The sequence below is a fragment of the Larimichthys crocea genome, chromosome XXI (assembly GCF_000972845.2).
Source record: "Larimichthys crocea isolate SSNF chromosome XXI, L_crocea_2.0, whole genome shotgun sequence".
NCBI lineage: Eukaryota > Metazoa > Chordata > Actinopteri > Sciaenidae > Larimichthys > Larimichthys crocea.
In genome coordinates this window covers 11661344-11675175 of record NC_040031.1, presented here as the reverse complement: position 1 = coordinate 11675175, position 13832 = coordinate 11661344, and the positions used below count along the sequence as shown (strand labels likewise).

Below are 13832 nucleotides of genomic sequence, written 5' to 3'. Positions count from 1 at the left end.
TTGGTTATGACAACACACACACACGCACACACACACACAAAGAGAGAGAGAGAGAGAGAGAGAGAGAGAGAGAGAGAGAGAGAGAGAGAGAGAGGAACTAGTTTGAACACACTTCTTTCAGAGTAACAGTGTGTTGTGTGCACACCTGTAGTTGAAGGAGTAGTTGGAAATGGGACAGTATGTGTAATATCTATATATATATTTAGATTAAAATGGCATTAACCCTGACCTGAAAGCATGAAAAGAGAAGAGGCTACACGTGGGGTACGTTTGCAAAGTTTCTCTTGTGTTCTTGTATCCTGTGGTTTAGTCAGCATGTTTGCTTTCACACAGACCAGCGGTGTGGAAAAAGGTGTGAAACCTATTTCGGTGTTGTTCACACTCCTCTACTGAGTACTTTAAAGATAATAGCATGTGTTTTTTTTTTTCATGTTTAAAACTGCACATGCATTTCACATCATTCATACTGTGACATTACAAATGTTTGAGCTTTATCTGAGTAAACAGTCCTGATATGCACAGCCGGATTAACTTGTTAACTTGCTTTGGGCCCCTCTTTAACCCTTCACCTGTCACCTAGCCTCAGGCTGGTGTGCGTATCAATTGGCTGCATGGTAATTTGACTAAACACAAATTGAGGGATCATGCATGAAGGCTCAGTATTTAAAGTAAAGATGTGACACAGGGTCACGATCTCACACAACAATACTCCACCTACCTTGTTTCATAGTGGTGTGTCCAAAACAAGGTGTTCTGTTTTAAACTAGTAATTAAAAATACAATTAATCTAATTATGCTTTACTGGACTGTTGCCCTTGTTGCACGGTTGGTAATCAAGCAATCAAGGTACCTTTACAGTGATGCTGGATGTTATTATCCTAAGGTTATGTGTTTATATCATTGTAAACCGATTATCTTTGGGCTTTGGGCAGAACATGCAATTTGAAGCCATATTTAGTGGTAAATGTATGTTCTTGTCTAGACATTATTTGATTAAATAATAATAATAAAAGATAGATCTCTTTCACAGCAGCCATATTGATGTGAAATAGCAGGTGAACACGGGCGTTACCAATGATACTAATAATAAAGGTTCTGTTCCATTCAGATCAAACAGAGTCAGGCTGCGATAAATGGAACAGAGCCTTAATTGATTAATTAATTGACGCTACTGTTTCATGTCAGAATAATGTGTCTGTTGGTATTGTGCTACTCCCAAATTCTGCATCTTGGCTGCTTGGTAGTTAATAGATGAACGTCAGGGTACCACTTTCGTTTCCCCCAAGCCCTTGAACGCATCATCTGTCCAGACTCAGGCTGATGCTCTTCAAAGGGAATAAGTCCTGCAGGCAGCAGCCGATTCAAAGCGGCCAGCGCTCTCATTGTATCTTCCATGTTTTTGAGTTTATTATTATTATTTAGAAATGTTATATAAATAAGTTATTTTGGATATTGTTTTTTTTTTTTTAAGTTAAAAAAAAACAACGAACTTTTACTCCGCCTGGCTTCTGTGATATTTACAAATTATTTATCACCGAGTACAACTTGACGCGTGTTTCCTGAGCTGAAGGTAAGATTTGACACGTTGTTTTTTTTCTGTTTAATTCTTTAAGGGCTCAGCTACTGAACATTAGCGTGTAACATTAATTGCTGCAAATATTGACTCAGCATTTGCTTCATTATGCAGCTTCATTAAACAACCCCCCCCCCAACCTTTGGCTGCTTTCAGGAGGTCAGCTGACCACATGAAAAGAGGAAAAAGTTTTTAGTTTTTAAGGCAGATGAGGATAAATATTCCACATTTTATTTGAACCCACACGCTGTCATTTCATTTGTAATATAAGTCCCATGCCAGGTTAGGTTGAGTTTAATGGAAAGTTACACAATACTCATGTAACTGTAGAGTCCCACCGCAGCCTATGAATGTCTGACAGTTCATTGTGTATCTCATGACTGTGTAGTTTTAAAGGTAGAAACTCTATCTACAGAGGGGACGGCAGCATGTGGCTCTTGTCATCAGTTCATCCACAGTTGAGGACAGATATGGACGGGGCTGGCTGCCTCCAATTAGCCTACCTCTCTTGTCCTATGAGACTTTTTTTTTTCCGATCCTTTTAGGCAACATCCGGCCATCTATCACACTACCTGTTTCAATGTCTTTCCAGAAGAAGATACTCTTCCACCCACGTTCATACGCTAATTCATCCTACGTTAGTCATCAAGGAGTAGATGTTTGCAGATGGAAAGTGTTTTTGTCAACTTGTCATGCTGTCTAGACTTAGTTACAGCTTCATACCCTTCCAGAGACATAAGGAATTTATGTCCTGTATCCTATATCATATATTATATAATGACAACACAGCAGCTCCATTTGCACAGTAAACTACTTAGCTGGACTCACATAATTAGTTCACTTCATTACTCCTGTTTTCAAAGACGAGCAGTCTCACATGAATTCATGTGCATCCCTAAATAATGTCCTTGACTTTAACCTTGATCTGGATGTGACTGTAAAGAAAAAAGAAAGGTGAGTAAGCAACTCAGTCAGATTTCCAATCCGCGTGTGTGATTAAGCTTCTGTGATGTGACATGTTTTTTTTTTGTGTAACTGTTGGGAGAGGTCACACCGGAGCTATAGTGGCTTAAAATGTGTTGTAGGTTGGTAAACACGCTGGATTATTTTCATTAAATGTTAGCGGAGTCCGTGCACCATGAGCATTTGTTTTACAGGGTTTGACATCCAGCAGGAACAATGCAACAGCTGTAGATGTTTTTATTTATTTATTTTCACAATAGTAAATCCTTAGAGAGAGTTAGCGGAAATGGACTTATGATCTGACCCGTCGCTGCCTCGCTAAACTGACGTATGATTCCGTTCTGGGAATATTACGTGCCTGTTACTCTGGTATTATTTTCATGCGTCATACAGTAAGCCATTGAATTGGTCTACCACTATTGAAGTTGTGCAAAAGTTCCTAAATGTGGCCCTACGATTTCTTGCTTTTGCTTCTCTTTTTAACTAAGCAAACATGGTTGTGCTATACAAACTCTGAATATATATTCAAGCAGTAAGTAGAGCTGTTACACAATGAGTCACCCTAATCTACATCAGTGCCCTAAGCACAGCAGGTCTCTGTTTTGCGTATGGCTCCAGTTCAAAAACAGCATGCTGTCTCATATTTGCCAGAATCTAATCTGATGATATTTATAATGTATTTACAGAGTTAATTTTTCCATTCTTTCTTTCTTTTAATCTTGTATTTTTTCATGACAGATGCCAAATGAACTAGGTCCTTGCCAGTAGAGGGCATTGCTTATGTTTAGTCATACTATCTCCATGACACATGTCACTTCTTCCACTGTAGGTACAGTATGGACACGCATGCACTACAGCAGCGAGAGCTCTTTTCTGCAGCCATGCCTAGCTAGGTGGTGTTTTATCCTGCTGGGCTCTTTCCGTCTACCTGAACTTTGGTTATAACCTTCAGGACTTTCCAGGACTTTGAAGTCCCCCTTGGCCCTCTCCATCCTGCTGGGGGGCAACATGGGGGAAAGACGGGCACACTCCTTTCACATGACGTGCCACGTGCAACATGACTACGGCAGCAGGATGGCAAGCTCCTTTATAAGTTACCGGCCCAATGGATATGCCAGCACAAGCCTCAGCCTGGCCCAGGAGATGGACGCTGACCCTTCAGCCTCCTCCGGCACTACAACTACTAGCTCTGCCCTACGGGCTCCTGCACTTGACAGAAGTCACTACTCTCCTGTTTCACTGGAACTGGACCCCACAGCGGTGAATAATGGATCAGGCATTCCCTGCTGTCCACCAGAGGACACAAAGGACCCAGCACTGAAGACCATACACAGTCAGCCCTCTATCACCTCTGTCCCGCCAACTCTCCCTCCTTCGAGCTGGCTACATCATCATCAAAAGGATTTCCAGAGCCCTTACATCAAGACTAGCATGCAGGGGGATGTTTACAACTTCCTAGAGAGACCTGCTGGACTGAAATGCTTCCTCTACCACTTCCTCGTGTGAGTACCTGTCCGGTTCTGTGCATGCTGATTTCATGACTACCATAATAAGGCTTTTTATTACCCAAAGTGATTTTTTTTTTATTTTGAAATTTAGCACTAAAAGGTGTTTAAACTTAAATAAAGAGTGTAGTTGAGTGTCTGACTTTAGTCACTCAGTCCTCTGTGGTGTCTTAGCTCCAGTCCCTTTCTTGTTAATTACATCTAGTGCTGATCCTTCCAGTATTAGGTTCTGCTTCCCAGTAACAAAAGGAGCGGTGTCTGTGGCCTGATGGCAGTCTGCAGTTGTTTTAAGATAGCCCGACAGAAACAGGTCGGTGTCATCTGGTCAACTACACCTAGCTCACTCTGTTCCGCACTTCCTTGGAGTCAGCAAATCAGTAACCTCATGCATGAAACATGGAGCTTCCTTCTTGGTGATTCTAACCTGACCTGTCAGTGGAGCACACTGACCCTACAGTTAAAACATCCATGCCTCCATGAATGCTTTCTTAACTGACACGTAGGAACACTAACTCTCCTTTGTTGGCGTTAATGCGCCGGAGCTGTGATAAAGCTGGAGTGTTTTTAGCATGGTGCAATGACTGGAACAGACCATGCAGCAGAATTTGGATTGAGGGAGTATGTTTTGAGGTCACATACAAAATTAAGTAGGCTACATACTGTATTGTATTGCCAATGGAAAACATCTAAATGTGACACGTGTCATTTGACCACATTCAGATAACCTGGATAATACATTGAAGATATGGTGTGAATAAGTTGAACAGCAGTAGCAACACTGGAGCGGTTTGCTGACCTTTATACCAAAATGAAAATAAAAGTATTTCCATGGCTAAGAATACCCACCTAACATGTGACTAAAGGATCTTCTATGATCTCTGAAGTATCCCACAATATAGTCCCAGACGTCATAGTAAGCTCCAGGCTCATGGATTTAGACCAGATTAGATGAAAATATGAGTGATAATAATAGAAGTTCAATTGAAAATGGCTCTACGAACTTGTTTACATTCAGTTGAAACACGCATTGGATTAATGGATGTTACAAAGATCTGTGTTTCACGCATTCTTTCACCCACAGCCACAGTGGACCATATTTTTCTATTTGGGTGCTAATACAGCATCATGATCTCTTTGATCACTTTGAAAGGATGTGCTGCTGCTATAGTTACACATGCATCCTGAATTGGATCATCAATTGGGTGAAAGGCTCCCTCCATACAGCACGGTGTGTCCATGTAGACCTGGGCCCAGGTCACGTAAACTAGAGCATTTGTGTGACTCCGAATGACTCCAACGACTTTAATTCAGGTAACCTAACCCTAACTTGATCTGGCATAGAAGTAACATCACAGGAGCCACTACACCAGAGTAGTATCCACATCCTTTTTTCCACATTAGATGCTCATTTATTATGCTATAAGATATTAAGGCTAACCTCATAATGTAGGTTCTTACAGAACAGCAGATGGCAAAGTTAAATGTTGTGTAAACTTTATTTTTAAGAATGTGGAAATTATTGCCAGTACGGCTTGCACACGTGACCTTTTGCAAGAGCAGAAGTTTGATTATGACTTCTTCTATATTTTTTAAAGAGAAACACATTCACTGAAAACTAAATATTAATAATTTAAAAAACAAACATACACAAAAAACATAAAAACAATGCAAAAATTGCAGTTAGGCATTAAAACCTGCACATTTTTAAAGTTTTAAGAATTTCAGAAACTCAAGTTGTAAGTGGCCATTCCAGTTGTAAAAGTACAGTAAGGGTGAGAGGGGTTATTTCGACCTCATGTAGCGCATCATTGTCATCAGCTGTTCTGTTGTCCCACATGTTCTCAACCTATAACACAGCATCTTACACATTTGCTGCGGCCAAAAATACCCAGAAGTGTTTGGCCTGCTATGCAACTTCTGGCGGCAATCTCAAAGAAAGGCCCAGTTCCTCCCAAATCCTCCGTTATCCAAACACAAAAAAGTGTTTTTGCTCAGTTGTCTTCTTCGTATAGTTGTTTGCATGTTTAAAATAATTAAAAGGTCCATACGCCTACCACTTTTCACCTCCGTCTGCCTCAAACTGTGCCTGAGGAGAAGTGGAATTGGTCCATCTCATTAAGATATTACCTTTGGCATTCATAGATGAATGGAAACACTGCTGAGATTCTGTACGTATGTGTGTTTTGTGTGCCCTGCATTGCGGATAATCCGTTCCAGCAGTAATTGAGGCTCTAGTGTTCTCCCCTCACAGAAGAGAGAGAACCCGAGCCTGTCCTTCATTTAATATTAAACCCTTCTGACTGATCCCCACTGACACTCCTTTAAGTAACTCTTACTTGTCGATGGCTATCGCTGGTGGCCATCTATTCTCTTGGCCTCTTTAGAGATTGCCAGGAGAGAAGGGATGCATAAAGGGCCGTATGCCGCACTCACGACAGCCCTAATAGCCCCGCTCTAATAGGACTGCACTACATTAGGATGACACATGCAGCACAAACAGCACACACACACAGGTAGTTGCTTAATTCATCGCAGTCTTTATTGTGCCGAAGCCAGGATTGGCAAAATTATTGCCAGAAATTCAGCAAACACACGTTTGCATGCAGATACACGAGTCTACCAGAGCACACACACATGCACACATGTGGTTGGATTACACAATGCAATAGAGGAAACATATTGGCCCACACAGGCTTATATATCCGAAAATGCAGTTGTTAGCACTCCATCTGGCTGCTTTAGAACATCTGTCCAGTCAACAGGTAGCATAGCAGGATCACACACAGATAGAGAAAGATGGATTGATTTGATTTGTTTCTGAAAGCTGGTATAGATCCAAATGATTTTAGATCAAAGTTGATATCATAGTATAATAAAAAGAAATAAATGGAGCTAGTTTGTGGTTCACTGAAGGTTTTTTTTTGTGCCGAATTCATTTGAAAAGCCCAAACAGATGAACTACCGTATTTTCCGGACTATAGAGCGCACCTGAATATAAGCTTTTACAAAAAAATAAAAAATTACATATATAAGCTGCACCGGACTATAAGCCACCGATATCCAGGTTGAGAAATGAGATATTTACCGGATACACAGAAAGAGTACCTGAACTGATTGTTTCCGAACAGTGCCTGTAACACGTCTCACCATGGATTAATTAATGCCAAGCTTACGTGCAGCAGCTCTGTTTCCTTCCTGGATAGCCAGATCGATGGCCTTCAACTTAAAAGATGCATCATACAAACGTCTTTGTGTGCTTTCCATGATGAGGGGGTGAGGGGGTGAAAATAATTTGCTGTTAATAATTTGTGCATGTTGTGTTGCTCCTGTCTGTCTTGTTTTTGCACTTCCTGTTAGAGCACCCTGTGGCGGCTGAAGAAAAATCATTAGAAAAGCTGCATTTTTGTATAAGACGCATGGTTCAAAGCGTGGGGAAAAAAGTAGCGGCTTATAGTCCTGGAAAATACGGTAAATTTGGCAGAACTCCTGTTGTTTGGTGGAGAGCAAGTATTTTGCCTTATTATTCTGTGAAAGACTTTGTAAACTTAGTTTTTTATTGCCTCCCATTTAATAAAGAATTAATTGAATAAATTTAATGAAATTCAAGTAGTTACAGTTACAGATTTCAGACGTCAGCGAACATTCTCTGGTCTCTTGATGTTGGAAAACAATATATTAAAAGTCAGATTTATTCAACCTCAGACTAGACAGACACACGTACATGCCGCACGCTGCTGACAACAGAGTTCGCCAGAGTGGGTAGAAATCTCTTGGACTCGGGAAAGCATACAAAAAGTGTATATAAAGGAGTCTTATGCAATGGCCTGCAGCTTCACCAGCACAACCTGAGGCGATGATCCCCTGCACGTTGGGGTCACTCGCTCTGAGTCTTTTACATAACCAAAGGGACTGAACATGTATGTCCTCATGATTCCCAAATGCCGTTCTCATATCGCAAGCAGATTACAACCATATCTCTTATCCAACAGTTCCAACAGTTTAGTTTCTTACAGCATGTTACGGAAGTAAACGCTGAAACAGTAGAAGAACGAGGGATAATGAAAACAACCTTTTATCAGATAATAACTTTATAGTAATAATAAAGGTCTTTTTTTTCCCCCATAACATTATACCACAGCCATTTTGCTGTGGAGGAAGCATTGCACCTGTTTATCCTCGTGAAAATGCAGCTGGCCAGATGTTGTCTGGAATCCTTGGTTCTGTCGTGTGTTTTTATATCTGGACAGATTATTGAAATGGCTATAGTGAATCCCCATCTATGTGGAAAGGGCAGAAAGGAAACCTCCTGTTGGATATCTGCTTACAAGAGATTACTGACTGAATGAAGAGTACCGTACGGGTCACTTTCATTTCAAGTTATGTGTTCAGAGAAATATTTTGTGACGCTGTTTTCTTCTTCAGTTGAACAAACAACAACCAACAAATAATATTTATATTAACATTTTTTCATTTGACCTTTAATACCTGTGTAAATGATTAATGTATGTAAAAAAAAAGTTGATTTGTACTGTAAGATAAATAGCATGCACAATGGTTTTCAATATTTATCGGAAAACTGGATGTACAATATTTTTGCTGATCCCAAACATCCTGGTAGTAATAGTGTGTGCCAGCCAAACTTATTTACCATATTTATCAGTTATTAACCTGACAAAAATATAATCATTTTATAATTTTTGTTAAAAAAACACCCAAAGTAAAGCTTATAATTCCTCTAACTTGGGTGTAATTTGCTCTGTACAAATATTTAACCGTATTAGACCGTTGGGCATATTGTAACAGTATCTTAAATATTTACAGAGGTGTATGACTAAATGTAACTGAAGCCGAGGTTTGTAGCCTGTGCCTTTGCACGTCTCTGATGCTGAATTTGATGTTCACTGTGAAGTTAATGGTTATGAATGACGCTGCTTCTGTTGTGTGATACGCCTCTTAACTATTTATCTTTTCATTCATCTTGCCCTCCAACCTGTAGGGAGATTTGTTGGGAGATCTATTTTCCAAGTATTTGGTGGACAAGATGATAGCTAAGCCAGGATGGAATATCTATGTTTGTGACTGGAGGCTGATGTGGCGTAATCCACCCTAAGCCCTTCCATGGATAGGATGGGGAGGGGGGTCAGCAAAGCGGGTTGCAGAGGGCTGCTCTGTCTCTGACTATACCCGCTATCAGTGATGGCAGAGGGCTTAAAGTTTGTACTTTTTAAAGTCACAACCTTTATTTTCATGTCCCAAAAAGGAGTCTCAGAACAGAGACGCATATACCCTCCAAACTAAGAGAAGTCTTTGTCTAGTGTAGATACATATGTAAATATTATGGGAGTTAAGTTGGCCAACTCACATGGAGCAGATGTATTATGGGAGCATGAGTATGCAAAAGTTTTAAAAGTCCTGTGTGTACGGCTTAATGGCATCTAGCATGAGGCTGCAGGTTGCAATGATTTGAGTAGCACCCACAAAACTCATGAAATGTCTTGAGAGGTTGTATGGCTTGTCCCTTCTAGGCTACTGTAGGAACAATTAGCTATTCAACATGGCGGACTCTGTGTAGAGGACCCTTTGTAGATATAAAGCATATATATAAAGATTCTTATTTTCAGGTGATTATACCGTAATGAAAACATACTTATGTACTTTTGTGGTATTTGGAGATTTATGCTAGAAAAAGATAAGCAGCATTATTAATACTGTTTCCTTAGTGCTGTCAATTAACATATTAATGGCCTTGTGAGGCCTGGTTGTATTGAACATATGTTCAGTGATGCTGAATATGCCTCCATTGTTTGATGGTGCAGGTGATTTGCTTTGATGATTAGCAAAGAGAGGCCTTTGGGATTTCAAAGAGTTGTTTGATACACAGTACGGTTTAGTTTTTTGGTTCAGTATTGAGTGTGTGGGTGCAGGTAAAGAGGGTTGAGACATGTTTCGACTCAACTAAGCACTAGTTACCGAGAAGGTGCCTACCTGACAACCCCATTGAGTTAACCTTCATTCATCCACTTATCTATATGTCAAATTCAGGCACATGACAGTATTTTATAGTATTTATTCACGCTCTACATCCTGCAGAAAGTGATTCAGTGGCATCCTTTTCATGGCGGTCAGTTGCAGTTTGTTGTGGTTCTAGTTCGCTGTGATGGCTGGACACATGAGCTGGCCATGGCTCTATAGTGAGAACGCGACACCAGGCAAATGCAGGTCGACCTAAACGCATACAACGTGAATATATGGCTTGTTGAATGAGCTGGTAATGTACTCTTTATGTAGATAAAGGTATGGTGTTACCTGTCAGACAGTGGATTTATGATGGGACAACCTGATTAAGAGAGGTTTAGGTTAAGACACCGTTTAACATTTTGATTAGACTTTTGTGTGTGTGGAGGGAATGCTCTCTCAGCCTTAACCTAACACCACAATAGGATTCCTTTAGCCCCCCTCAGATGCCCCAGACTGAGAGGAGAACTAAGTAAGGCTGAAATAATTAGATGATGAATTAATTCATTGAGCAGCACAAAATTGAAGGTCCAGTGTGTAGGATTTAGTGGCACCTAGTGGTCAAGTAGCAGATTGCAACCAAATGAATACTCTTCCCCTCCCTCACCTTCTCCTTCCAAGCGAATAGGAAAAACTGAGTAATCTCTGTTTTCAGAGTTATGAAGATTATATTCAGTTCCTCCCAATAGATCCTCCCAAATATTACACACTGGACCTTTAAACATTGACAATTTTGATAATTTGTTATACCCAATTTGTAAATTTTTTCCAAAAAAAGAAGATTTGCTTACTATTCATCATTTTACGTGGGACTAAAATGTTTTAAACTAAAGTGCAGACACTGAGTATTAACCTGATGTTTTGCATGTTTGGAATATAGTCTGTGCTGGTGTGGGCACAATGTAGTGTGTGTTGAAATTCACTTTTGGGATCAGATCGTCCCCGCTGTCTGTATTTAATTGATGTTTCCTAATCTTATATTGCCTTAGTTTCACAGCTGATTGAGTAGAGGGTTTGATGTGGCTCTCCACTGTACTTATTTTAGCGAAGCTGGACGGATCTGCAGTCAATAATACTCGCTAAAGCCCCAGCTGTTTTGTTTTAATCAGATCCCAGGGGTTTTTGGCCTGGCTAAATAAGGTTGGCTAATGGTTGTGAGTGACCCGGTCCCATCTGCAGCAAACACCTCCCCGTGGTGTTAATGCGGAAAGATTTAGGATATGATATTAGGACAATGCTAAACACAGCCTGCTTCTAAACAATGCAATCATGGTCAGTTTGGTCGTGGTTTTCATGAGGGCTGTGAAGTCAAGATAAATTGGTGGCCAACTTGAAGCCATGACCACTTCAGGTACGAGAGTTTGCGGAAGCTCCAACCTCCTAACATGCAGCAAATGGCCACAAGTCGGATTTGAACACTGGGTTGCTGCGGCAAGGACCAAGCCTCAATTTCTCCCTTCTGCTGGTCTAGAATACATGTCTACTGAATTTTATCTCACAGCTGGTGCAGTATGTGAAGAACCACTGTTTTTATTTATGCTTATTCTCGTAAGATGCTCTGATTTCAACAAAAATGGATTTCAAATTGACCCTTTCTGCCCTCGTCTTAACCTGCCCTGTCTGTACGGTCTATTTCTTCTCAAAAGGCTGCTAATTGCCACTGCCTGCAGCTCAGTGATCATTGGGCAATATTATGGCAACAGATCCAAGGACGTGAAATTCTGTTTTCATAAGAAACGTTCAAAAAAAGCTAGCAGCTATTTAAACCCCGTTCACAGGAGTGAACTTGGTGTGTGGATCTGTTTGTTTCAAGACTGCTAAGAATTTTGTTTTCATACTCTAAAGCTTTTTAGGTTCAAGAAAAGGCCCTGCCTGTCGAACGAGCTCTCAGAATTCACGGAATTTAAAAGATGGCCTCAAAAGCCGGCGAAAACATGAAATCTTTGTCATGTAAACAGTGTGAAAGAAGCTTCAACAAATAAGATAGAGAAGGTTAGATTGATGAGGCAGTTGCAGAAGAAAGTGATGTCGGAATGAGGATCAGCTGTAATAAACAGAGAGAACTGCTGTCTGATGTTTTAGTGCAGTGACACCAGTTAAAAACAAATATTCATCAATGTCACCAGCAAACTCTACAAGTGAGTTCCAAAGCTGCTGGATCTGACATTATCCTCGATTGTTCTTAATTCTTGATATCTTACTCAGCCTTTATTTCTCGAAATCTAAATTTAAAATCGAGCCATACGACTGCTTTCACAGACTGAAGCTCATTCCTCTTTTGCGTGACCTATGCAGTTCCGATTTGACTTAACATGGTGTGCTGCGTGTCGAATCGTTTGCTTTTAGTGGAAATGTGCACACAGCAGAGGGATGGGCTGGCTCTAAGCCTAGTTTTTAGCTGTCATACACCCCTTTATATCCTTTGGGACCATATGTCGAGGACACAAGGGCGTGTCCTGCCTTGAAATCTCTCTCTGTAGCAGCGGAGGCCCGGCCATCACACCAACATGAGAAAGAAATAAGCATCCTTGGTGCTACCCTACGCTGAGTCTTTATGCCTCACCTCGGTCACCTCTGTTCCATTTAAATGTGCATGACACTGTAGGGGATGATATCATCTCAGCTCACCCTGCTGTCGATGACCGGCCTCATTATGGGTCCAGGACTACACTTAGGACATTCTGCTTCAATGCTTTTAGATTTTGCTTACTCTTGTGTTTTAAGTGTGTGTGTGTGTGTGTGTGTGTGTGGTATTGTTCTAATCCTGAGATAAAAATCACTGTCCCATCTGGCCAATGTGTCACAGTCTGTGTGGAAGGGGAATCCTCCTTCAGGAGTCTTGCCCTCCTTCACCCCACTTTGTCCTACGCTCATTCTACCACCAGAGGGGACAGAGATGAGCATGATCTTTAAGTTAAACACCTTCTACCTCTGGGTCACGTGGTGCCGAATATACAGCCGTGGATGTCTAAATTAGTAAAAGGTTTAGGGTTAGATCTGAATGGTGGCTTCAGTGGATGCAGCTTTTGTAAGTTTGTCTTTTGTGTCAGTGTATATATATTGTTGTATGTTACATGACACTTACATAAACCCTCTAACATACAGCATGTAATCCAGTTTGTAACGCACAGCATCATAATGCACCCACTACTGTGTGTCTTGAAAGTGAGCTCAAACACGGCGATGGTGCATGCAAACACTCACAGTACAGTATGCCATGTAAAAGCACTTAAAAGATGTGTTCAAAGGATTATTTCTGCTATGGTGAAAATACACATGACTGACTCTGCTCTTAATCCTGTAGGGTCAGGAAAGACCAACCAAAGTCCCTCATGAGCCTCTTTGGAAAGTTAGACATGCACACGGCAGTGGTTTAGGAAATATATCAGGGCTTTTTTAACTAAGTTGGAAAATGTTGCAGGTTAAAGATGATCAAATCTGAAAGATGTACTGTACTCCCTTCCTTCTCTTCTTCTGTATTCTTTGTTTTTTCCTCTATTGCTGAAACAATTAGTTAATTAGTTAAGCAGACAATTGGTAGATTAATACTTGTTTTGGGGTGCTCCAGTGTAAAGACTTCCTCTTTTTCTCTCTCATCTATGATCGTAAACGAAACAGTTTTGAACTGTTGGTTCAAGATTTCAAATCTCACCCTAGACCCTGGGAGGATTCTGACGTTTTACATTTAAAACAAGTAAATGAATCGAGAAAATAATTGGCAGATGCAGCTGGACGTTGTTTTCTTCACTTCTCTTCTTTGCTCTCTGCCTTCACTC

At 40.7% G+C, this 13832-nt stretch overlaps 1 protein-coding gene across 1 annotated transcript in view; it reads left to right on the top strand.

Annotated features, from left to right (window-relative positions):
* The first annotated feature begins 147 nt into the window (after positions 1–147).
* Positions 148–13832, top strand: part of kcnq1.2 (potassium voltage-gated channel, KQT-like subfamily, member 1.2) — a 161189-nt gene continuing 147504 nt past the window's right edge. Inside the window, exons 1-2 of the mRNA XM_019265789.2 lie at positions 148–264; positions 3366–4038. Of these exons, the coding sequence (XP_019121334.2) occupies positions 3545–4038 (494 nt within the window). The 5' untranslated portion in view covers positions 148–264; positions 3366–3544. The remainder of the gene's footprint in view (positions 265–3365; positions 4039–13832) is intronic.